Source organism: Salmo trutta, chromosome 10 (assembly GCF_901001165.1).
Source record: "Salmo trutta chromosome 10, fSalTru1.1, whole genome shotgun sequence".
NCBI lineage: Eukaryota > Metazoa > Chordata > Actinopteri > Salmoniformes > Salmonidae > Salmo > Salmo trutta.
The window spans coordinates 31,856,907-31,881,478 of NC_042966.1; the positions used below are offsets into that span (position 1 = coordinate 31,856,907).

The 24,572-nt window shown below is 41.6% G+C and overlaps 2 protein-coding genes across 3 annotated transcripts in view; one reads left to right on the forward strand and one right to left on the reverse strand.

Moving 5' to 3' along the window:
• The first annotated feature begins 279 nt into the window (after window positions 1-279).
• Window positions 280-20,166, forward strand: agpat4 (1-acylglycerol-3-phosphate O-acyltransferase 4 (lysophosphatidic acid acyltransferase, delta)). Of its 2 annotated transcripts, none has more exons than XM_029765304.1 (9): window positions 280-419; window positions 6,187-6,364; window positions 14,515-14,684; window positions 14,894-15,055; window positions 15,397-15,550; window positions 17,167-17,269; window positions 17,495-17,570; window positions 18,836-19,034; window positions 19,582-20,166. In XM_029765304.1, the coding sequence occupies exons 2-9, from the start codon at window positions 6,187-6,189 to the stop codon at window positions 19,662-19,664; spliced, it is 1,125 nt and encodes a 374-aa protein (XP_029621164.1). In that variant the 5' UTR covers window positions 280-419; the 3' UTR covers window positions 19,665-20,166. The 2 variants fall into 2 exon arrangements, with proteins under 2 accessions (XP_029621164.1, XP_029621165.1); XM_029765305.1 differs by having other exon boundaries at window positions 283-419; window positions 6,121-6,364.
• A 129-nt stretch (window positions 20,167-20,295) lies between these two features.
• LOC115200875 (mitogen-activated protein kinase kinase kinase 4) overlaps window positions 20,296-24,572 on the reverse strand; it is a 75,100-nt gene continuing 70,823 nt past the window's right edge. Inside the window, exons 25-27 of the mRNA XM_029763992.1 lie at window positions 22,643-22,877; window positions 22,232-22,411; window positions 20,296-21,575 (exon numbers count right to left, since the gene is read on the reverse strand). Of these exons, the coding sequence (XP_029619852.1) occupies window positions 21,555-21,575; window positions 22,232-22,411; window positions 22,643-22,877 (436 nt within the window). The 3' untranslated portion in view covers window positions 20,296-21,554. The remainder of the gene's footprint in view (window positions 21,576-22,231; window positions 22,412-22,642; window positions 22,878-24,572) is intronic.

Consider the following 24,572-nt stretch of genomic DNA (forward strand, 5'->3'; position numbering starts at 1 on the left):
AACTGCAATACGCTGGTCTGAAATATATTAGCATAACTAGGCTACACAGAACAAAAGCGGACCCATTGTAAATGGAGTGTTTTTTGTATTAAAACGTATCCCAGTGCAGCATGCCTAGCTCTAACCACTGGGGCGTGGCTTACGGAGCACTCTGAAATGAGCGTTGGTACCACCGTATTCCAACTGGTCGCGTTATCTCACTACGCCGGCAGTGTCTGGGCGCGTTATTTCACTACGCCGGCAGTGTCTGGGCGCGTTATCTCACAACGCCGGCAGTGTCTGGGCGCGTTATCTCACTACGCCGGCAGTGTCTGGGCGCGTTATTTCACTACGCCGGCAGTGTCTGGGCGCGTTATCTCACAACGCCGGCAGTGTCTGGGCGCGTTATCGCCACAAAATAACCAAACGCCTGGGACAAGGTAGGTAACACACTTTTATTCATGTAATCTAAACGTATGTTTTTTTCACACTGTCTTATTATTAGGTTACTCCTGTATTTTCTTATTTTTTGTATACTACAACTAGTATACATATAGTTCCTTGGTAAGAATATTGATTATAAATTAAAACCTAGTTTGTTCGATTTCAATCAATGAAAAAAGCTTTGTGATTTTGAACTATATTAACTTAGTGTTATCAGAACCAAAAATAACCTGTTGGGGAGACTCAAATTATGTTGGCTATAGTTTGAAATCATATTTTTTCTAAATAATTTTGCTCTTATGGAATGCTATTCATTGAGCACTTCAGATAGAAACCAAGTGCTATTTGGAATCAGAAGATGTTATGGGATGCATTTGCTTAGAATGAGAATGAAAAACAATTTTCCTCTCCCGTCCTGATACTTCCTCAAAAGCATAGGTGAGGTTTGACAGGCTACTGAACACCAGCACTCCCCTGAGGTAAATTCCTCCATACTAGATTGTATTGTATTGTGGTGCAGTCAGGTAGGGCCAGCCAGGCCAGTCAGCTATTGGTACACTGTAGTAGTTCCCATGGTGTAACCTAGCAGGGTGTGTCATCAGCATGGTATAATTACCAGATAGCCAGTCAGACATTGTGTACCTGCCAGCACAGTTGTCTGCCTAGAGTTGTGCCCAGTTCTGTTGGGAAGTTGGCTGGTGGAAGACAGTTAGATTAGATTAGAGTTGTTCCACCTCAAAGAGCACAAGAAATTGGATTTCAACACCCACTATCTCAGATAGTTCTGACGTCGTCTCTGTAGTTAGTAACAGATACGATTAGCATTTCTGAAACATTATTTTGTTGAAATATAATTTGATCTCTGAGAAATTAAGATATTTTATTGCACCCAAATTGGTCATTTTAATTTATAGGATTCAGCTAATATTCAATAAATATAGTACTCAACATCCCATTTGAACCAAACTTCTTCCTACCAATGAGTAAGACATGAGGAATAAATAAAACATGGTCAAAACCCACCCAGGGACCACCCACACCCCATGCCAATCCCACCCCAACAACCAGTATACATTATCAGTTCTATATGTTTGACAAGTAGTATGAAGCTGTAGCTTTGAGTGTTGCTTCTCCATACTATGTAATTTATTCGCTGTGTATCTGGTGGTGTTTCTTTCTCTCCCCTCTTCAGAGGAATTACTAATTGAAGTCGCTTGCATTATTTACCATAGAGTTGTGTGAAAGTACTAGGTTTTGACCACTAGAACAAATCAAATCAAATTCTATTTGTCACATGCGCCGAATACAACATACTTACTTACACGACCTTAACCAACAATGCAGTACTTTTTTTTTAAGTAGAAAAATATTTATGCCGCTGTTCCTGCAATACCACCACACTCTTTTATCCATTTTGCTGTTCTTGTGTCTTGTGTTTATTAAATAGATCACATTTTCCTTTGCAACTTTAGATAAAAAAACAATAGATTTGGCTCATTATGAAAATAAATTGTGTGGTCAACTTCACAATTCAATCCAGTCCTTTATAAAAGCTGTTCAGTTAATAGGGGCTTCAACACCTGAGGAAGTGGAAACTCAGAACACATTAGATTGCTAACTTTAAATATAATAGCCACTGCTAGTAGCCATGTATTCATTCAACAGTAAATGTAATGTCCTAAAACAAACTTTGAAGTTGTAGACTACTACCCATGATACCTATAGGCCTATGGCCTCGCAATGGCCGATGCGCATTTTGTGCACGCAAAGCTCCATATCTCCAAGCAATATCAAATATCTTGGTTGTAAAATAGTTGCTATTGAGCTGAATATTGAGAAAACAAATGATATCTAATAAAAAGCTGAGACCCTCCTCTCTAAGACCTGTTTTTAAAAAACAAACAGACCATACAGTATATAGACAAAAACAACAAACAACTTAACATAGCATGCTAGCAGATACCCATAGACTTCCAGTCATTGTGCTAATGCTAGTTAGCATTGGCTCAAGAAACTACCTCTAACTTGCTTTTTTTTTACAACAAACAAAAAACTTACATGGACAAAAAACATGAACAAATTAACATTACATACATTTCCACAAACATTCATGATATCACACTTGCTCAGACCCACATGTTCCCACTGTATCCACACCCATTGTTTCTAATACTTGTAAGACTCTTCCCCATATGATTTGTTTGTTTTTGTCTGTAGAAAGATTATTATTAGATTCAATATTTAAATAATAAAGAATATGATTATTCTATTCTCTTAAGTTTAGAGTATCATTTGGCTTCCAGTATTTAAGTAATAGCTTCTTCAATATAAGCGTTAAAAAGAATATTGTCCAACCTTTTGTGTATCTCACTGCACCCCCATTAGCCATGTCTTGAAATATGCAGATAGATGGATTAAAAGTACATTTACATTGTAAAACTTCTGACAGACAGTTTTCTAACTCTGCCCATAACTTTTGGACTTTATAGCACTCCCAGAAGGCATGAATTATTGAGTCATTGTTAGTTTTACACTTAAGATATGACTCTGCCGTTTTGCTGTAGACTTTGTGAATTTTGTCTCTTGTATATTACATTCTATATATTCGTTTATACTGGATTAAGCATACATTTTTGTTAACTGTAATTTTGTGCGTTATGTTCTAATACTCCCTCCATCTTGTGCCAATATCAGTTCCAAGGCTGTGTTTTTCACGCATTTGCATTTTGAAATGTTATAGCCTACAATCAGAACACATTTTTCTCTTGAGTGCATGGGGGGAGAGGAGAGTGGCTCACTTATTCCAGCAGCAGGCTCCAGTAACGGCACAGGGGCAGAGCAGACACTTTGATTACAGGAATCAGGAGGATAATGCACTTTACTGTTTGACCAAATCATGGTTTTAGGATCAATAGGAAGTTTTAAGTGAGGTGACATTTTAAAATATGCTCTTCCTTTTTTTTAAGATACATGATCTTAGCTGTCTAACTGATGACAGACATGGGGCAGGTCTCTTTGCTGATGTCGAGTTTGCGTGACCTCAGCTCATCAGAAAACCAGGCCGGGAAATCTTGATAGGGGGATGGTCGTTGCCCACTGATCAGCTAAAGGCTGTAACAGAGAAATTTGTATAACAAAGAAAGTTCGCAATTAAAAAAAAAAATAGTGGGCTGCCGGCCATGTCACCATTTTTCATTCTTTTACTTTTAGTTAAAAATTATATTTTTGTGTGTCAATTTCGAGCAGCCCACCCAACAAAAAAATGGTCCAGCCCATCAGGCATTTGCCAGAATTGCCAGATGGCGAAACTGCCACTGGACCTTTATGGATAGCGGTGACAGGCCTACATGTCTCCTTTTAGATCAGTACAGTCTTTCTTTAGTAGACCTCAATGACTTCTATTCAGCCAAGATGAAGGAAGGGAGAGAGATATAGAAGTGGAATAAAAGGAGCTTTATTTTTTAACAGCCAGCTATTTGGAGGGCAGTGAGTGCTTCACTGTGTCAGTCAGGGTCAGGATAACACAACTCTGCCAACTGTTGTGGAGCGAGGATGGGGTGACCTTTGCCCCATTAACCATCCAGTGACTAGCTTTTGTAATTCACCTTCTGAAATATTGAACTTCAACTATTTGAAGTGGCCAGTGAGACTAAATACTGTGAATAAAATAAAATGACAATTGAACTTACTCAACCGGTTGTCTGGGTGGTTGGTTCTCCTACCTCTGGGAATTTGAGACAAAATATCCACAGGTAGGCCTAAGTATTATTAAACAGACGTTTTCAAAACTCTGGTAGTGCATTCAGATTTCTGTCATCTGAAGCATGCGCACATTATGTAAATACATGCAAGCTATGCATGCATAGTAGTTGAGCAAGGGTGATCTATACTGATGACTGGAAGTTACAGTATCTCATTGATGTGTATCCTTGAGACTTGTCTGTCCAACCTGGTCTCAGAGCATTTAGTATTATTCTGTACGTAAATCCGAAACACTCCATTTAGTATGATATGTTACGTTTTGTGGGGTATGCATTAAGTTGTGGATGTCCATCACCAATTTTGTTTGCTAGGCTAGGGATTAGGGTTAAGTTTAGGAGTTAGGCTAAATGCTAACATCAGCTTGACAAAGGAGCTGATCGTGGACTACAGGAAACAGAGGGCTGAGCATGCCCCCATTCACATTGAGGTAGTAGAGACGGTTGACAGATTGAAGTTCCAGGGTGTCTACATCACTTATTTTATTTATTTGTATTTAACCTTTATTTAACTAGGCAAGTCAGTTAAGAACAAATTCTTATTTACAATGACGGCCTACCCAGGCCAAGCCCCAATCCAGACAACGCTGGGCCAATTGTGTGCCGCCCAATCACGGCTGGTTGTGATACAGCCTGGAATCGAACCAGGCTTTATTGTGACGCCTCTAGCACTGAGATGCAGTGCCTTAGACCGCTGCACCACTCGGGAGGCCACTAAAGACCTATCATGGTCCAAACACACCAACAGTCGTGAAGAGGGCACAACAACGCCTCTTCTCTCTCAGGAGGCTGAAACAAAAAGATTTGGCATGGGCCCTCAGATCCTCAAAATGTTCTACAGCTGCACCATTGAGAGCATCTTGACTGGCTGCACCATCACTTGGTATGGCAACTGCTCGGCATCCGGCCGCAAGGTACTACAGAGGGTAGTAGTGTGTGGCCGAGCTCCCAGTGATGGGAGCACGCATCAGCAACCACAGCTAATGAAGTCACTGAAACCCTTTACAAAGAGTTTGAGTCTGTTGTGGAATGGGTGGCCAGTAATAAACTGGTCCTGAACATCTCTAAAACTAAGAGCATTGTATTTGATACAAATCATTCCCAAAGTTCAAGACCTCATCTGAATCTGGTAATGAATGGTGTGGCTTTTGAACAAGTTGAGGAGACTAAATTACTTGGCTTTACCTTAGATTGTAAACTGTCATGGTCAAAACATATAGATTCAATGGTTGTAAAGATGGGGAGAGGTCTGTCTGTAATAAAGAGATGCTCTGCTTTTTTGACACCACACTCCAAAAAGCAAGTCCTGCAGGTTCTAGTTTTGTCTTATCTTAATTATTGTCCAATTGTGTGGTCGAGTGCTGCAAGGAAAGACCTAGTTAAGCTGCAGCTGGCCCAGAACAGAGAGACTGACTGCATCACTTCTTCTTTTTATAAGAAACATTAATGTGTGGAAAATGTCAAATTGTTTTCATAGTCAACATACACACAGCTCTGACATACACTTACCCCACCAGACATGCCAGCAGGTGTCTGTTCACAATCCCCAAATCCAGAACAAATTCAAGAAAGCGTACAGTATTATATAGAGCCATTATCGCATGGAACTCCATTCCATCTCATATTGCTCAGGTGAACTGCAAACCTGGTTTCAAAAAACAGATAAAGCAACACCTCACGGCACAACGCCTCTCCCCTATTTGATCTAGATAGTTTGTGTATGTATTGATATGTAGGCTACGTGTGCCTTTAATTTTTTTTTAATATAGTTCTTTCCTTTAGCTGTTCTTGTCTATTAATGTTCTATATTATGTCATGTTTTGTGTGGACCCCAGGAAGAGTAGCCTCTGCTTTTGCAACAGTTAATGGAGATCCTAATAAAATACCAAATACCTCCCCTCTCCTCTTCCCTCCGCTCCCCTCCCCTGAATGCATTCAGTTGTACAACTGACTAGGTATCCCCATTTCCTCTTCCTTTCCCTTCCTCCCCACTCCTCTCCTCTAGATGGGTCTGGTACAGTGGTTGAAGGGCCAGCTCTTGTGTCATCTGGTCATCTGCTATGGGTTCTTTGTCAGCGGTCTCCTGATCAACCTATTACAGATCTGCACTCTGCCCCTCTGGCCAATCAACAAGCAGCTGGCCAGGAGGATCAACTGTAAACTGGGATACTCCCTCACCAGCCGTGAGTAGGATCTATTCTACTGTTCTTTACTTCTACTGCAGGCCTTCTCTTGGCCTGAAATACAAACTGAATATCATTCTCTTTCCCTATTGTTTCACTTCACTGATTTTAAAGGGGCAATCTCAGGCTCAGACACAAGGTATGTGGCAGGAACCCCAGACAATCACAGATTATAAAGGGAAAGCCAGCCACGTTGCAGACACCGACGCCTCACTCCCGGACAAACTAAACACCTTTGCCCTCTTCGAGGAAAAAACGGAGCCGCGGAAGTGGGCCAACACCGCTAACGAGGACAGTGAGCTCGCGTTCTCCGTGGCCAACGTGAGTAAGACATTTAAGCGTGTTAACCATTGCAAGGCTGCCGGCCCAGACGGCATCTCAAGCCGCGTCCTCAGAGAATGTGCAGACCAGCTGGCTGGATTGTTAGTCTGTCGTCCCCACTTGCTTCAATATGTCCACCATTGTTCTTTTACTCAAGAGAGCGAAAGTAACTGAACTAAATGACTATTGCTCAGTAGCACTCACTTCTGTCATCATGAAGTGTTTTGACAGGCTAGTTAAGGATCATATCACCTCCACCTTATCCGGCACCCTAGACCACAGTACAATTTGCATACCGCCCCAACAGATCCACGGATGTACACTGCCCTATCCCATCTGGAGGAATACCTACGTATGTAAGAATGCTGTTCATTGACTTCAGCTCAGCCTTCAACACCATAGTGCTCATCACTAAGCTCGTGGCCCTGGATCTGAACCCCACCTTGTGCAACTGGGTCCTGGACTTCCTGACCGACCTATCCCAGGTGATGAAGTTAGGCAAAAACACACTGATCCTCAACACGTGGGCCCCACAAGGGTACGTGCTCAGCCCCCTTCTGTACGCCCTGTTCATCCATGACTGCCTGGCCATGCACATCTCCAACTCCATCATCAAGTTTGCTGATGAAACAAGTGGTAGGTCTGATTACCAACAACAACAAGACTGCCTACAGGGAGGAGGTGAAGGCCCTGGCGGAGTGGTGTCAGGAAAATAACCTCTCCCTCAACGCCAACAAAATGAAGGAGCTGATCGTTGACTTCAGGAGGCAGCAGAGGGAGCACGCCCCCATCCACATTGACGGGGAGAGGGTGAAATGCTTCAAGTTCCTCTGTGTGCACATCACTGACAACCTGAAATGGTCCATCCACGGAGACAGTGTGGTGAGAAGGCGCAACAGCGCCTCTTCAACCTCAGCAGGGTGAAAAAATATGGCTTAGCCCCCCAAGCCACAGACTGTTCACCCCGCTACCATCTAGAAGGCAGAGACCATACATGCGTATCTGGGACAGAGAGTCTGAAAAGTCAGCTTCTATCTCCAGGCCATCAGACTGTAAAATAGTCACCACTAGCCGGCCTCTGCCCAGTACCCTGCCCTCAACTTAGTCACTGTTCCTAGCTGGCTACCACCCAATACAATACCCTGCACCTTAGAGACTGCTGCCCTATGTCGTCATTGAACACTGATCACTTTAATAACTGGGTGGTATGAGCCACAGGTATGACAAAACGTTTAGTTTTGCTGCTCTAATTATGTTGGTAACCAGTTTCTGTTTTGATGTCTTCACTATTATTGCAGACTGATGAGAGAAATAAATTACCTGGACATATGGATCATCAAAGAGAATGATGCATTACACAGACTTATACACAAAGCCCACAGACTGCAATACCCTGCTATGTGTGGATAGTATGCATCCTCATCTAGAATGGTCTACCATATAGCCAGTTATGCAGGGTTAAACAAATCTGTGGCCACCAGACAGATTTTGATAGCAAGGCAAAAAAAATGACAGAAATTCAAAATGAGAGGCTACAAGGACAAAACTCTTGATGCTGCAATGATGAAAATATCTCAAAAACCAAGAGAGGAACTACTAAAAACTCAACCAAAGAAGAAAACAACGCAACCGTCTTTTGCACTAAGTACACCAAGAGTTCGGGGAAAATGAACGCAATCCTGAAAAAGCACTGGCATATTCTGCAATCAGACCAAACAATTGCACACCTCTTCAAGGATCCCCACTGGTGGTCTATAGGTGTGGTTGCTATATTGGAGATAGCTTGGTGAGATCTGACCTGCCCCCTGAGCCCACTCAGACACTCAAATCAAACTTTATTTGTCACATGTGCCGAATACAAGTGTAGACCTTACTGTGAAATGCTTACTTACAAGCCCTTAACCAACAGTGCAGTTCAAGAAGAGTTAAGAAAATATCTACCAAATAAACTAAAGTAAAAAATTATAAAAAGTAACACAATAACATAACAATAACGAGGCTATATACCGAGTCAGTGTGCGAGGGTACAGGTTAGAGATAATTTGTACATGTAGGTAGGGGTGAAGTGACTAGGCATGTATAATAAACAGCGAGTAGCAGGGGTCAATGTAATAGTCCGGTGGCCATTTTATTATTTGCAGTATTATGGATTGGGGGTAGAAGCTGTTATGGAGCCTTTTAGTCTTAGACTTGGCACTCCGGTACCGCTTGCCATGCAGGAGCAGAGAAAATAGTCTATGACTTGGGTGACTGGAGTCGTTGACAATTTTATGGGCTTTCCCGGATTGCAGGAAGCTTGGCCCCAGTGATATACTGGGCCGTATGCACTACTCAATAGCGCCTTACGGTCAGATGCCGAGCAGTTGCCATACCAGGTGGTGATGCAACCAGTCAGGATGCTCTGGATGGTGCAGCTATAGAACTTTTGGAGGATCTGGGGACCCATGCCAAATTTTCAGTCTCCTGAGGGGGAAAAAGGTTTTGTCGTGCCCTCTTCACGACTGTCTTGGTGTGTTTGGACCATGATAGATCGTTGGTGATGTGGACACCAAGGAACTTGAAACTTTCGACCTGCTCCACTACAGCCTCGTTGATGCTTCCTGTAGTCCCCAATCAGCTCCTTTGTCTTGCTCACGTTGAGGGTGAGGTTGTTGTCCTGGCACCAAACTGTCAGTTCTCTGACCTCCTCCTTATAGGCTGTCTCATCGTTGTTGGTGATTAGGCCTACCACTTAACTTTTTAGGGTATAGGGGGCAGTATTTTCAATTTCGGATGAAAAGCGTGCCCAGAGTAAACTGCCTAATACTTGGGCCCACAGTCAAATATTTGCATATAATTAGTAGATTTGGATAGAAAACACTCTGAAGTTTCTAAAAATGTTTGAATGATGTCTGTGAGTATAACAGAACTCGTATGGCAGGCAAAAACCTGAGAAAAATCCAACCAGGAAGTGGGAAATCTGAGAATTGTAGTTCTTCTTTTGAATCCCTATCGAAACTACAGTGTCTGTGGGGTCACGTTCCTAAGGCTTCCATTGGCTGTCAACAGCCTTTAGAAAGTTTTTTTCATCCTTCTCCTGTTACTGGGCAGAGAATAGTAGCTCAGTCAATGAGTGGACTGCCTATGGACAAAGGGCTTGGGTATGCGCGATCCCGCGAGCGCACCGTTCCTTCTATTTCTCCTGGAATGAATACGCTATTGTCCGGTTGGAATATTATCAACGTTTTATGTTAAAAATACCCTAAGGTTTAATTGTAAACACCGTTTGACATGTTTCTACGACAGGTAATGGAACATTTTGACATTTTGTGTTCTGATTTACGCTCGCGCGTTATGCCTTTGGATAGTGATCTGAACGCACGAACAAAACGGAGGTATTTGGACATAAATATGGAGTATTTCGAAAAAAACAAACATTTCTTGTGGAAGTAGGAGTTCTCGGAGTGCATTCTGACAAAGATCAGCAAAGGTAAGAGAATATTTATAATACTAATTCAGAGTTTTGTTGATGCCAGAACTTGGCGGGTAGCTGTATTGCTTGCTTCGATGGCTGAGCTATGTACTCAGAATATTGAACAATGTGCTTTCTCCGTAAAGTTATTTTGAAATCTGACACAGCGGTTGCGTCAAGGAGTAGTGTATCTATAATTCTTTCAATTTGTTGTACATTTTATCAACGTTTATGATGAATATTTTAGTAAATTGATGTGCACATTCACCGGCTGTTTTGGTGGGAATACATTTTCTGAACATCACGCGCCAATGTAAAATGTTTTTTGATATAAATGTGAACTTTATCGAGCAAAACGTACATGTATTGTATAACATGAAGTCCTATGAGTGCCATCTGATGAAGATCATCAAAGGTTAGTGAATATTTTAGCTGTACTTTTGGTTTTTGTGATGCATGTCCTTGCTTGGAAAATGGCTGTGTGAAGTTTATGTCCTAACATAATCAAATTTTATGCTTTCGCCGTAAAGCCTTTTTGAAATCGGACAATGTGGTTAGATTAACGAGAGCCTTATCTTTAAAATGGTGTAAAATAGTTGATTGTTTGAGAAAATGAAATTGAGATTTTTGCTGTTTTGTATTTCGTGCCATGCTATTTCACTGGCTGTTGAATAGAGTGTCCCGCAGGTGGGACGGTCACGTCCCAACTAGCCCAGAGATGTTAAGCAAACATCATTAAGCAAACTTAATGATGGCGTTGAAGTCGTTTGGCCACGCAGTCGTCGATGAACAGGGAGTACAGGAGGGGACTAAGTACACACCCTGAGGGGCCCCAGTGTTGAGGATCAGCGTGGTAGACGTGTTGTTGCCTACCCTTACCACCTGGGGGCGGCCCATCAGGAAGTCCAGGATCCAGTTGCAGAGGGAGGTGTTCAGTCCCATGGTCTTTAGCTTAGTGATGAGCTTTGAGGGCACTATGGTATTGAATGCTGAGCTCTAGTCAATGAACAGCATTCTCACATAGGTGTTCCTTTTGTCCAGGTGGGAAAGGGTAGTGTGGAGTGCGATTGCATCATCTGTGGATCTGTTGGGGCGGTATGCAAATTGGAGTGGGTCTAGGGTATCCGGGAGGATGCTGTTGATGTGAGCCATGACCAGCCTTTCAAAGCACTTCATGGCTACCGACGTGAGTGCTACGGGGCGGTAATCATTTAGGCAGGTTACGTTCGCTTCCTTGGGCACAGGGACTATGATGGTCTGCTTGAAACATGTAGGTATTACAGACTCAGTCAGGAAGAGGTTGAAAATGTCAGTGAAGATACTTGCCAGTTGGTCTGCGCATACTTTGAGTACACATCCTGTAATCCATTTGGCCCCATGGCTTTGTGAATGTTGACCTGTTTAAAAGTCTTGCTCACATTGGCTACCGAGAGCGTGATCACACAGTCATCCAGAACTGCTGGTGCTCTCGTGCATGCTTCAGTGTTGCTTGGCTCAAAGCGAGCATAAAAGGCATTTAGCTCGTCTGGTAGGCTCGCGTCACTGGGCAGCTGGCAACTGGCCTTCCCTTTGTAGTCCGTAATAGTTTTCAAGCTCTGCCACATTTGACGAGCGTCAGAGCCGGTGTAGTAGGATTCAATCTTAATCCTGTATTGATGCTTTGCTTGTTTGATGATTCATCTGAGGGCATAGCAGGATTTCTTATAGGCATCCGGATTAGTGTCCCGCTCCTTGAAAGCGGCAGCTCTAGCCTTTAGCTCAATGCGGATGTTGCCTGTAATCCATGGCTTCTAGTTGGGATATGTACGTATGGTCACAGTGGGGATGATGTCGTCGATGCACTTATTGATGAAGCCGATGACTGAGGTGATATACTCCTCAATGCCATTGGATGAATCCCGGAACATATTCCAGTTTGTGCTAGCAAAACAGTCCTGTAGCTTAGCATTCGCGTCATCTGATCACTTCAGTATTGAGTGAGTCACTGGTACTTCCTGCTTTAGTTTTTGCTTGTAAGCAGGAATCAGGAGGATAGAATTATGGTCAGATTTGCCAAATGGAGGGCGAGGGAGGGCTTTCTATGCATCTCTGTGTGTGGAGTAAAGGTGGTCTAGAGATTTTTTTTTCTCTGGTTGCATGTGACATGCTGGTAAAATTTTTGTAAAACTTATTTAAGTTTGCCTGCATTAAAGTCCCGGCCACTAGGAGCGCCACTTCTGGGTGAGCATTTTCTTGTTTGCTTATGGCCTTATAGAGTTGGTTGAGTGCGGTCTTAGTGCAAGCATTGGTCTGTGGTGGTAAATAGACGTCTACGAATAATATAGACGAGAACTCTCTTGGTAGATAGTGTGGTCTACAGCTTATCATAAGGGACTCTACCTCAGGCGAGCAATACCTCGAGACTTCTTTAATATTAGACGTTGCGCACCAGCTGTTATTGACAAAAAGACACACACCCCCACCCCTCATCTTACCAGATGTAGCTTTTCTGTTCTGCAGGTGCATTGAAAATCCCTCCAGCTCTATATTATCCATGTCGTCGTTCAGCCACGACTCGGTGAAACATAAGTTATTACAGTTCATAATGTCCTGTTGGTAGGATAATCGTAATCGTGGTCATCCATTTTATTTTCCAACGATTGCATGTTAGCAAGTAGAATTGATGGCAGTGGGAGTTTACTCAATCGCCTACGGATTCTCAAAAGGCAGCCTGATCTGTGTCTTTTCTTCACGCAAATGACGGGGATCGGGGCCTGTTCCCGGGATAGCAGTATATCTTTCTCATCGGACTCGTTAAAGGAAAAAGCTTCTTCCAGTTCGTGGTGAGTAATCCCATTTCTGATGTCCAGAAGTTATTTTCGGCCATAAGAGACAGTGGTAGCAGCAACATTATGTACAAAATAAGTTTAAAAATACGTTACAAACAACGCAAAAAAAACGAATAAAATAGCACTTGGTTATGGGCGTGTAAAACGTCAGCCATCCTCTTCGGCGCCATCTTACTCTTGACACCCATTCCAAATGGGAACTACAAATGTGGCTCATGCGCACAGTGCAATAGCACTATAAAAACATCCTTCTTCAGACACTCACATATAGGTCGAAAAATCCCTGTGAGAAAGCTTACGTAGGACAAACGAAAATACAATTAAAACAATGCATAGTTGAACACCGCAGCTCAATCAGGTGTGAGAACATTGACTATCCAGTAGCAGCTTACTTTGTTGAAGCTAACCATCCAATCTCCTCCCTCAAATACACAGGCATTGAGCATGTTGCTCTACCAAGGAGAGGAGGTAACATGGAGATCCTACAACTACAAAGGGAGGCTTACTGAATATCCTGTCTAAAAACATTGACCCCTAGTGGTAAAATATTCACTGATCTCCGGCCACAATTATCTCTTTGAATAAGTCTTATAAATGGTTATATTCTTTCTACAGCTTATCAGCATACTCCCAAAATGTTCCCCCTGTTGATGATGCTTATTATGCATTATGGTTGAACCAAAAGATTACATCTAACAATTTTTTTTAATGAAATAGCAAACGTAAATATAAAATGTGAAACTGAATTAAACAATGTATGTTGATGCTAAAATTTTCTACAGAAATTCAGGTATGATAACACTAGCCCAATATATTCAATCTGACAAACTATTGTTTTTTTTAACAGTTTCACTCAATTCATTCTAATTCCCTTAATAATTATGACACACCCCTCACTTGTCACTATTTGTCTACACAATCTGGTTCAAGCATTCATGACATTACCCTGAAGAAGGCACAGTGATGCGGAAACATTGGTGATTTACCCAATAAATTACTGGGAGTTTATATATATATAGTGTGCGATTCTCTTTATTTTTATAGCTTGGAGCTATACATTTTGTTACACCTGCAAAATATGTGTACGCCACCAATACAATTGGATTTGATCTGCAGTTCAAACAAAAACAAAGTGGGCACCCCGCCACTGTTTTGGTAAAAAGCTGAGGAATGGCAGTTCATGACCATCCATGAAATCAAAATGATAGTTTCAACCATCTTTTGAGGATATACAGTATTTGTTTCCAATTGCATTGTTTACAAACAACAGAGTAAAAAGTATTTTTGATTTTGGTGGGGATCGACAGTTGAACTAAGCTCGAGGTATTTATAAGTTATATTCTTCAAGAATCAATGGGTATATATATCACCCATTTAAAAGTAAAAAAAAGTATGTACCAATTGCAGATTGCCCCTTTAAGTGCACTGATGCTGCAGGAGGGCTATGCTCTCTCTAACATTGTGCAATAACTGCAATGCAAAGTTACTGTACCTGCTGACAGTGGTATATTATTTACACTTTTCTCTGTTCTGCTATGCGTATTCCCCAGAGTCTGTGGCTCTTTTAGAGTGGTGGTCTGGCACTGAAGTCACGCTCTACACAGACCCAGAGAATTACCGACTCTACGGCAAAGAGAATGCCATCGTCGTCCTCAACCACAACTTTGAAATAGACTTTCTGTGTGGCTGGACCTTCTGTGACCGATTCGGGGTCCTTGGGGTAAGAGAACCGGGCGCTTTCTCGATTAATCGATCTCAGATTCCTTGCATTCTCTCTCCTTGCCTCCTCTCCTTGGACCTTCTCCTCTAATACCGTTGAGGAGGTGGGGAAGGTGGGAAGCAAGGAATTGCTTGAGAAAAGACCCGTATTTTCTGAAGTTCTTTGATGCCCTCTGTTAATGTGTTTGAGTACAATCTTTCCCTTTCCAGGCCTCCAAATGTTTAGCCAAGAAAGAGTTATCGTACCTGCCTGTGATTGGCTGGATGTGGTACTTCCTGGAGATGGTGTTTATTAAGAGGAAGTGGGAGGAAGATAAGAGGAACTTTGTCCAGAGTCTTCAGAACCTACGGGATTACCCTGAGAACTTCTGGGTGAGCCATCAATCAGCCAACTATTAAAGTAATTAATCAATCAGTCAATCAGTAATGACACTTAATAGTCCGAAGTTGATTAACATGTATAGTTCATGAGAGGATGTGACGTCTTTTTAAATTCCTTATTCCAGCTTTCTTCACAACTAAAAATGAGTATGCAATTTGGTTGTTCATCTAAAAGATTGCATTGATTGACACAATCAATAGTATGTCACGAGTCTAGGAAGGATAACAATGTGAGAATATAATGATACTCACCTTGTAACATGAGCATGCAGGTTCGTTGGTAAATCTAAACACAGTTTTGATGCTACAGTGAATCTCTAATTGTGTGCCAGTTCTTGCTCCACTGTGAGGGAACACGCTTCACAGAGGAGAAGCATCGGGTCAGTATGGAGGTGGCAGAGAAGAAAAGCCTGCCCAAACTCAAACACCACCTCCTGCCCAGGACTAAGGGTTTCTGGGTAGCCGTCCAGAACCTCAGGGGGACAGGTGCGGAACCCTGTAGCGCTCCAGAATGACCAAATGCTACACGTCAAACTCATGAGCAGGGTTGGAGGGTGACTAATTACATGTAATCTGATTACATAAAAACTGTAATCAGTTATCGTTCCAACAAAAATATTGTAATCAGATACTTTAAAAAAAACTAGATTACTTCTTGGATTACTTTTAAATTCCGAAAGGATGTTTGTGAAAAAATGAATTGACAACTTTCTGTTTTCTCAATGATATTCAATTCAGCATTTAAAAAAGGTGCAAGTTTAAGTTTGTTCCACCTGAGCGAGTCTGACCACAAGTCAGAGACCACTATGATGACACACCAAAAGCTTTTGATGGATCCTTTTTGTCTTCTTTGAATGCCTCGTAAGGGGAAAGTAATCCAAAAGTAACTGAAAGTAATCAGATTGTTAGATTGCAATTTTGGACAGGTAACTAGTATCTGTAACGGATTCAATTTAGCAAGTAACCTACCCAACACTGCAGAGGAGTATTAGGGCCAAGTCAAGAGGAAAAATAAATAAGTGATGGGTGGTGGTACTGGTTTGCACAGATAGTACTTTAAAAACTTTCACAATAACGTTTAAATACATTTTCGGGAATATTCAAAATACAATTTTGTAAATAAAGTGCCAATATTTTAATTAGAAAGTAGCAATATTTTGAGAATAAAGGGGCAATATTTCAAGAATAAAGTGGCAGTTGTATTTGGTTATTAATTGCATGCCTTCCTGGCTCCCTGTTGCTGTGCGCACCACCGTTGACATGCCTGAGATGACTGGTGAAACTAGTCATTGGCTTTAGTAACAAGGAAATCCTTGCTCTTTTAGAACATAATAACCACATTATTATAAGTATTAGGACCTGGAAGAGGTTGTGCCACGGTGGCGTGCACAGCAACAGGGAGCAAGGCAGACATGCAGTTAACCAAATCCCCTACTATAATCTACTACTATAATCCCCCACTATAATCTACTACTATAATCTACTACTATAATCCTATACAATAATCTACTACTATAATCCCCTACTATAATATACTACTATAATCCCCTACTATAATCTACAACAATAATCTTGAAATATAACGGCAATATTATTCTCAAAATGTCAACTTTATTAAAAAAATGATTGGCTTTATTCTTTAAATATTGCCACTTTATTCTCAAATTATTGTGCAATTACCACCACAAGCTATTTTTTTTCTCTTCACAAGGCCCTAATATGGGGGCGGCAGGTAGTCTTCCGGTTAAGAGAGTTGAGCCAGTAACCGAAAGGTCGCTGGTTTGAATCCCAGAGCCAGCAAGGTGTGAACATCTGATCTTCTGCCCTTGAACAAGGCAGTTAACCCGCAGCAACAGCTGCTCCCCGGGTGCCGATGATGTGGACGTTGATTAAGGCAGCCCCCCACACCTTTCTGATTCAGAGGGGTTGGGTTAAATGCGGAAAACACATTTCGGTTGAATGCATTCAGTTGTACAACTGACTAGGTTAATACTCTTCCGTACAACCCAGCTCATGAGTGAATATCTAAGTATTATTTTTTTAATATTTTGGATGAAGACTGGTGCCATTCAACTTTTTGTTTTTCTCTGTTACCCCTTTAGTTGCTGCGGTGTACTGTTGTACATTAAATTTCAGAAACAATGAAACTCCAACCTTGTTGGGGGTTCTCAATGGGGAAAAGTATCATCCAGATTTATATGTAAGGTATGGATAATATGAATTCATTTTAAACCTGCATTTTCTATCGCAAGTTGGGCAAGTGCTATGGGTGGGACCTGGAAGGGCCAATGTTTAGAGGCATAACTCACTGATCTCAAGGCCCATATATTGTCTTATTGGACTGTTTTGTTTTTACTGAACCATAAAGTTATTTTGAATTGAATTGGACAGCTAAAATAAATGTGTTTCCTTCTACATTTCTGTCTCTAGGAGAATTCCACTGGAGTCCATACCAGAGGATGAGGCTGAGTGTTCTGCCTGGCTTCATAAACTCTACCAGGAGAAGGTAGGGGAGAGGGATTACAATTCACTATGGGACAGATTTACTAACTAAGCATTTGTACAAGGTGCCGTTTGCATCTATTTGTTCATTAAGGGATACAACACAAAGGACAAAGTTAAACTCTCTTAATTTATACTTTATCTTCATGTCAGTACCTACTCTTCACCCTGAAATTATAACTTTGTTCTGTCGCCAATGTTTAATTCAAACATTACACCAAACACTTTCTTTGGTCACTTGCACAATCCGACCCATATGTACAATACATTAACTGATGTAAAATGGCCCTTTGGCCCGTTAGATTCATTTTAATTTGATATATTTGATTATTATAGTGTCATGTGTCTTTAACGATGCCCAGCCCAAATGGATAAGATTAGATGGTGCTTTGTCTGTTATTCACAGACATGTGTACTACATACAGACATTCCCAGTCCTGTTGAGCAGTTAGCAGGTGGAACTGAGTGAGTTTCCAATACTACAGTGAATTGTTACCCGTTTACACAGGCAGCCCAATTATGGGCATCTGATCTGATTTGTCAAAAGACCAATAATTGGGCAAAAGATCAGAATTGGGCTGCCTTTGTAAACGCAGCTATAGTCCTATTCACAGTACTCGTGCATTGAACAGGTTGCCACTGCAGTTGTCTGCATTGAATGCTTGTGATCATTCTACAAGAACAAGTTCCTATTAAACAAGACTATTGGAACTAAGACAGTTTATGTCCTGGTTCTAGTGTGAGTAGGTAGTCAACCTTTATGGATAGTGGTGACAGGCCTACATGTCTCCTTTTAGATCAGTACAGTCTTTCATTTGTAGACCTCAATGACTTCTATTCATCCGGGAAGGAGAGAGAGATGAAGTGGAATGAAAGGGGAGCTTTATTTTTGAGCAGCCAGCTCCTTGGAGGACAGTAAGCGCCAAGGACAAAGCTAAAACTCTCTTAGTGTAAATTATCTTCATGTCAGTACCTACGCTTCACCCTTACATTATAACTTTGTTCTGTCCCCAATGTTAATTCACAAACATTGCACCAAACACTTTCATCAATCACTTGCACAATCTGACCCATTTGTACAGTAACATGTAAAATTGCCCTGGTTAGATTAAATGAGATGGTACTTCATAATACTTAGATCCACTACAAAAAGACATGATATAAACATAGTTTATAAACACCACTCCCTTCCCACTTTATGGTCATGGCTGTGAAGCCAGTTGTCTATGCTCCTAAGATAATACATGTGGTCATGTATCGTTGTTCCAGGACAAGTTCCAGGAGGACTACAGCCAGACAGGTTGTTTCCCAGGTCCCAAAGTTACCCCACCATGCAGGCCCTGGGCCCTGATCAACTGGCTGGGCTGGACCTGCCTTCTCCTATACCCCCTCTGCCTCCTCCTGGTCCAGCTGGTCAACTCTGGGTCTATTCTCAGCATTCTGGCCACAGTGGCTTTCTGCTCTGCAGGTGGGTGTTACTGGTATATTTGATCAACTAGTGGCCCCCGAGACAAATCTGGCCCGAGACAAATGTGTTGCAAAAGTCACCAACCAGGATAACTTTGGTGATAAGGGTCTCGATTCAATCTATGCCGCGGAAGATCTGCTTTGTAGTGCGATTGACATTTTAAGGTAATTTACGGTTGAACCATCATGTGTGTTTACCTTGAATGCAGTCACATTGCCTTTAAATTGCACTACAATAGACGTTCCGCGCTACGGATTGAATTGATCCCAAGGTGTACTTATTTGTACCTTCTCCCTAAACTTAGCCATTATTAACCATCTAATCTTTGTCCAAATATTTGAAAGGCAGTAACCAAGTCTGATACTGATCAAGAGCTTGTGCCTTACTCTTGGAAAGTAGTGAATTATATTGCATGTCTTTAAATGCATTGGTACTAGCCCTTATCTCACTGATAACATGTTGGTCAAACATCTACACTGGATGCTGTAACCACAAAGATGTCATATGACCCTCAGCATGTTCAAGTCTCTTTCCTTTCTATTCTCAGTGTCAGTTGGTGTGCGCTGGATGATTGGACAGACTGAGATTAAGAGAAGCTCCAGTTATGGCGTCCCACTGAACAACAAATGAGGGGATGACCTTTTTAAAACTTTAACTAAGTTCAATTTACAATTGCAAGATTTCTTGCCAGCACCAGAGCGTCACTCACATTACTAATCTGATCACTACAGCAGTTCACCTCAAACAGTTAAGAATTCATTCCAAGAAATACTTGGTAACTGGTCAGGGATAGCATTGAAGTCAATTCAAGCAGGACAAGACTGGGTTGACTGGTGCTTAAGTCTTTTGAGGGCACACCGGTCTGCTAATGGCAGTCTAATGTGGCCGTATTCATCTTGTCGATACATGGGAATGTACTGAACCTATACAAAGCACAGATACGTTCAGGGCATGCATCCAGCATCTTTGTTGTTCAAGATGTATGACTAAAATTGGCACTGTTGTGACTTTGTTAAATGCACTTTTATTAGTTGTGATTTGATATGTGAATGGACTCAATTGACAATGTTTATTTGCATGCATCACATTTTTTCTGTAATAAAATAAAAAGACCAAAGAAAGCTGTAAAACACACCATTGACCACTTTAGATTTATGCAGTGTGTGTATGTGCAATCCCTTCTATTTTAAAGATCCTGTTTCAACATTACTTTGCCATGTTTGATGAATCTAACCTTAGGTCATGACACACACATCATTTCTTAAAAAAAGATTTATTAATATTGTTTGTACATAGCAAACACAAAGAGCAGCAGAGGACCAACATGTATGTGTGTGTTCAGCAGCAGGGAGTGAGCGTTCAACTTTGTCTTCTCTCATTGGTTGAATATGCGCCAGCTGTCCAATCAGGGCACACCCGTCAATCCATGCCTATAGAACCCCGCCCACATCCCCTGCACACAAATGGCACACTATTCCCTATATAGTGCACTACTATTGACCAGGACCATAAAAGTAGTGCACTATATAGTGAATAGGGTGCCATTTGGGATGCACAATGGGCTTAAGCCCCACGTTACCAATGGAATCCTCTCCTTAGCAAGGCAAAAAAATATATTTTAAAATAAAATGTTTCTTTCCTTCCTGGACTCCCCAGAGCCTTTGAGTGTTAAGTTAATTTGCATGTTTGCGTGGAAATAGTTTCTTACAGATGCAGCATCCCCTGCTTCTGTGCAATGAGGCTCACCTCATCAAACAAGGAAAGGCAAGACAATATCTGCCTCCACCAAACCTGGGGCAAGTTCAGAAGGGTACAACATTTGTAGAACAAACATGCCTCGACATTTCTAGCTGCAATGTTCCACAACGTTTGTCTACTGAACGAGACCCAGATATCTGAGATCTCTTTCCTCCCCTGCGCTCAACTGTCCCTTACTTGTCCCCTAGTACACTCACTGAAAGGGGGAACAGTTTAAAAAAAAAAGTGACATAGCTTTATTTTTTTCCCATTTCTTTAAAATGTCTTCCTCATTTGCCTTTTTATTCAGGTCTATCTTCACCAGTGAGAGAACAACAAGATGTTGCTATACTTATTACTCAAGCTTTACAATATTGTTTATACAAGGAAGGATCCAATGAACCAATCCTATTATTATAGTATGTACAATGCAATACATTCCCCTCTATCCCCTTCCATAAAATGCAAGACCTGTCACTCGACTACAGGGTCATGTTCATTAGGACACAACGTAGCCAAAAAAAATTCTAAGACAAAACTAAAACAAGCTGTTCTAATTGAACAAGTGCCTAATGAACACGACCCAGGTGATCCATCTGAAATTATGTCATAAGAGTTCCTCAGTTTAGCTCCATATGCCTGCAGTTATCATTTCTTGTTCCACTTTCTATTTCCTATGTTCACAAGCTCCTCTATCTGGCTGTGTCCAGTCTCTGGCCAACATCATGTACAGTAGTGCTATAGTTTGTAAACGTGACAGCCACAGGGTCCGTTCCCCCTCACTCACTCTTCATCTGTGCAAACCTAGGAATGAAAGACAGATGAGCTGTAGGTTAGTCTTCACATGTGATCTAGACTACCATGTGACTGTGTCTGCATACTTGCACTGAACTGTATGTGCGTGTGGTTATGCATGTTTTGCCAAACTAGTACACATTATAGGGGAAAAAGCTTATTTCAGAGTGACTGAGGAGTTAAATGTTATGTTTGATTCTGTAGAAGTAAAATATTAACACACCACCATGCTTCTCAAATAGATTTTGTAGGTAATTATAACCACAAAGTTGAATAAAGATAACTCTGAAAACATGAAAGTACCTAGAGGTGGGACTATAAACCAAAAATGATCAACACCAACCATACATCGCAGGTATTTTGCTGATATGGTTCATTAGGATAAGTAGCCTATACTAAAGAAGTTTGAAATGTAATACTTTTGCTAATATGGGTGATTGTTCATGGAACAATAGATGGCTACAGCCATCGCACTAATAGTAGTGGTTTAAGGATAATTGAACAAAAACTGTGGTGCACATTCACGTTAAACTATTTATCGTTATCGCATCAATTCAGGCAATTTAGCACGATATGAATTTTTGTCCATATGGCACATCTAATAGCTCTACGTCCAATGTGTTCCATTAATATTGTTTTGTAATGAAGTATGTAATGTTTCTGACCTTGACGAATGGGTGGTCCAGCAGTGTACTGGCAGTCCAGCGTTGTTTGGGCTCGCTCTCCAGACAGTGACCCAGGAAATCCTTCCCCTCTGTGGACAGCTTCTCTGGGATGGGGGGCTTGTGGCCCATACCCACCTTGTACATGATCTGAAAGTTGTGCTCGTACTCGTGCCACGGCCTCTGCATGGTGGGAGAGGGGAGAAGGAGACATCAGTCTCGACATTTTTCAAAACACATTTCTTTTCAATCTGCTTAACTGCAGGCAAATGCACAGGGTTTAGATTAGATATTTTGATGAGAAATCATAGCCTACATACAAAAGAGTTTGGGAGGGACATAGAGACAGCGAGACAGAGTGTGAGAGAAAAGAGGACATGCAGTCTCAAGACATTTGTAAACAACCTTGAATACCTGTAAAACAAAGGATTTATACTCCCCCGAAGCATTCACGTAGATGGTGGTGATAGTAGTAGTAGTAGTGATCATAGTAATAGTAGTGATAGTAACAGTAACAATTGTAGTGGTTGTAGTAATGATGCTAGTAGTAGTAATAGAGATACCAGTGGTAGTAGAAGTAGTGGTGATCATAATAGTAGTAGTGAGAGTAACAATAGAAGGGGTTGTAGTAGTAGTAGTAGTGGTAGTGCTACTAGTAGAGTAGTTATGCCACTAGTAGTGATAGTAGTAGTAAAAATACTAGTAACAATAGAAGTGGTTGTAGTAGTGATGATCATAGTAATAGTAGTGATGATAGTAACAATAGTAGTGGATGTAGTGGTAGTAATTGTGGTAGTGCTACTAGAGGTAGTGGTGCTACTAGTAGTGATAATAGTAATAGAAACAATAGTGGTTGTAGTAGTAGTAGTAATAATAATAGTAGTGGTGATAGTAGTAGTAGTAATAATAATAATAGTGGTAGTAATAATAGTAGTGATAATAGAAGTAGTGGTGACAGTATAATAGCAATGGTGGCAATAGTATAATAGTAGTGGTGGTGATAGTAGTATTACTAGTGATAATAGTACTAGCACTAGTGATAGTAGTGGCACCAGAAGTGGTGATAGTAGTAGCACCAGAAGTAGTAGTGGTGATAGTAGTAGTGACAGTTGTGATAATAGTAATAGTAATATAAACAATAGTAGTTGTAATGGTGATAGTAGAAGTAGTGGTGAAAGTATAATAGTAATAGTGGTGATAGTAGTAGTAACGGTGTGATTGTAGTACCAGTGATCGTGATAGTAGGAGTACTAGTAGTGGTGATAGTAGTAGTACTAGTGATAGTGCTACTAATAGTAGTGGTCCTACTACTGATAGTAGTAGTAGTGATTGTAGTGGTGATAATAGTAATAGCAATAGAAACAATAGTGGTGATAATCGTAGTAAACTCAGCAAAAAAAGAAACATCCTTTCACTGTCAACAGTTTATTTTCATCAAACTTAGCATGTAAATATTTGTATGAACATAAGATTCAACAACAGACATAAACTTAACAAGTTCCAGACATGTGACTAACAGAAACGGAATAATGTGTCCCTGAACAAAGGGGGGGGGGGGTCAAAATCAAAGTAACAGTCAGTATCTGGTGTGTACACCAGCTGCATTAACTACTGCAGTGCATCTCCTCCTCATGGACTGCATCAGATTTTCCAGTTATTGCTGTGAGATGTTACCCCACTCTTCCACCAAGGCACCTACAAGTTCCTGGACAATTCTGGGGGAATGGCCCTAGCCCTCACCCTCCGATCCAACAAGTCCCAGACGTGCTCAATGGGATTGAGATCCGGGGCTCTTCGCTGGCCATGGCAGAACATTGTCATGCTGGATGGTCATGTCAGGATGAGCCTGCAGGAAGGGTACCACATGAGGGAGGATGTCGTCTTCCCTGCAATGACAACAAGCTCAGTCCGATGATGCTGTGACACACCGCCCCAGACCATGACAGACCCCCCACCTCCAAATCAATCCCGCTCCATAGTACAGGCCTCGGTGTAACGCTCATTCCTTCGATGATAAACGCGAATCCGACCATCACCCCTGGTGAGACAAAACCGCGACTCGTCAGTGAAGAGCACTTTTGCCAGTCCTGTCTGGTCCAGCGACGGTGGGATTGTGCCCATAGGCGACGTTGTTGCCGGTGATGTCTGGTGAGGACCTGCCTTACAACAGGCCTACAAGCCTTCACTCCAGCCTCTCACAGCCTATTGCGGACAGTCTGAGCACTGATGGAGGGATTGTGCGTTCCTGGTGTAACTTGTGCAGTTGTTGTTGCCATCCTGTACCTGTCCCGCAGGTGTGATGTTCGGATGTACCGATCCTGTGCACGTGTTGTTAAACGTGGTC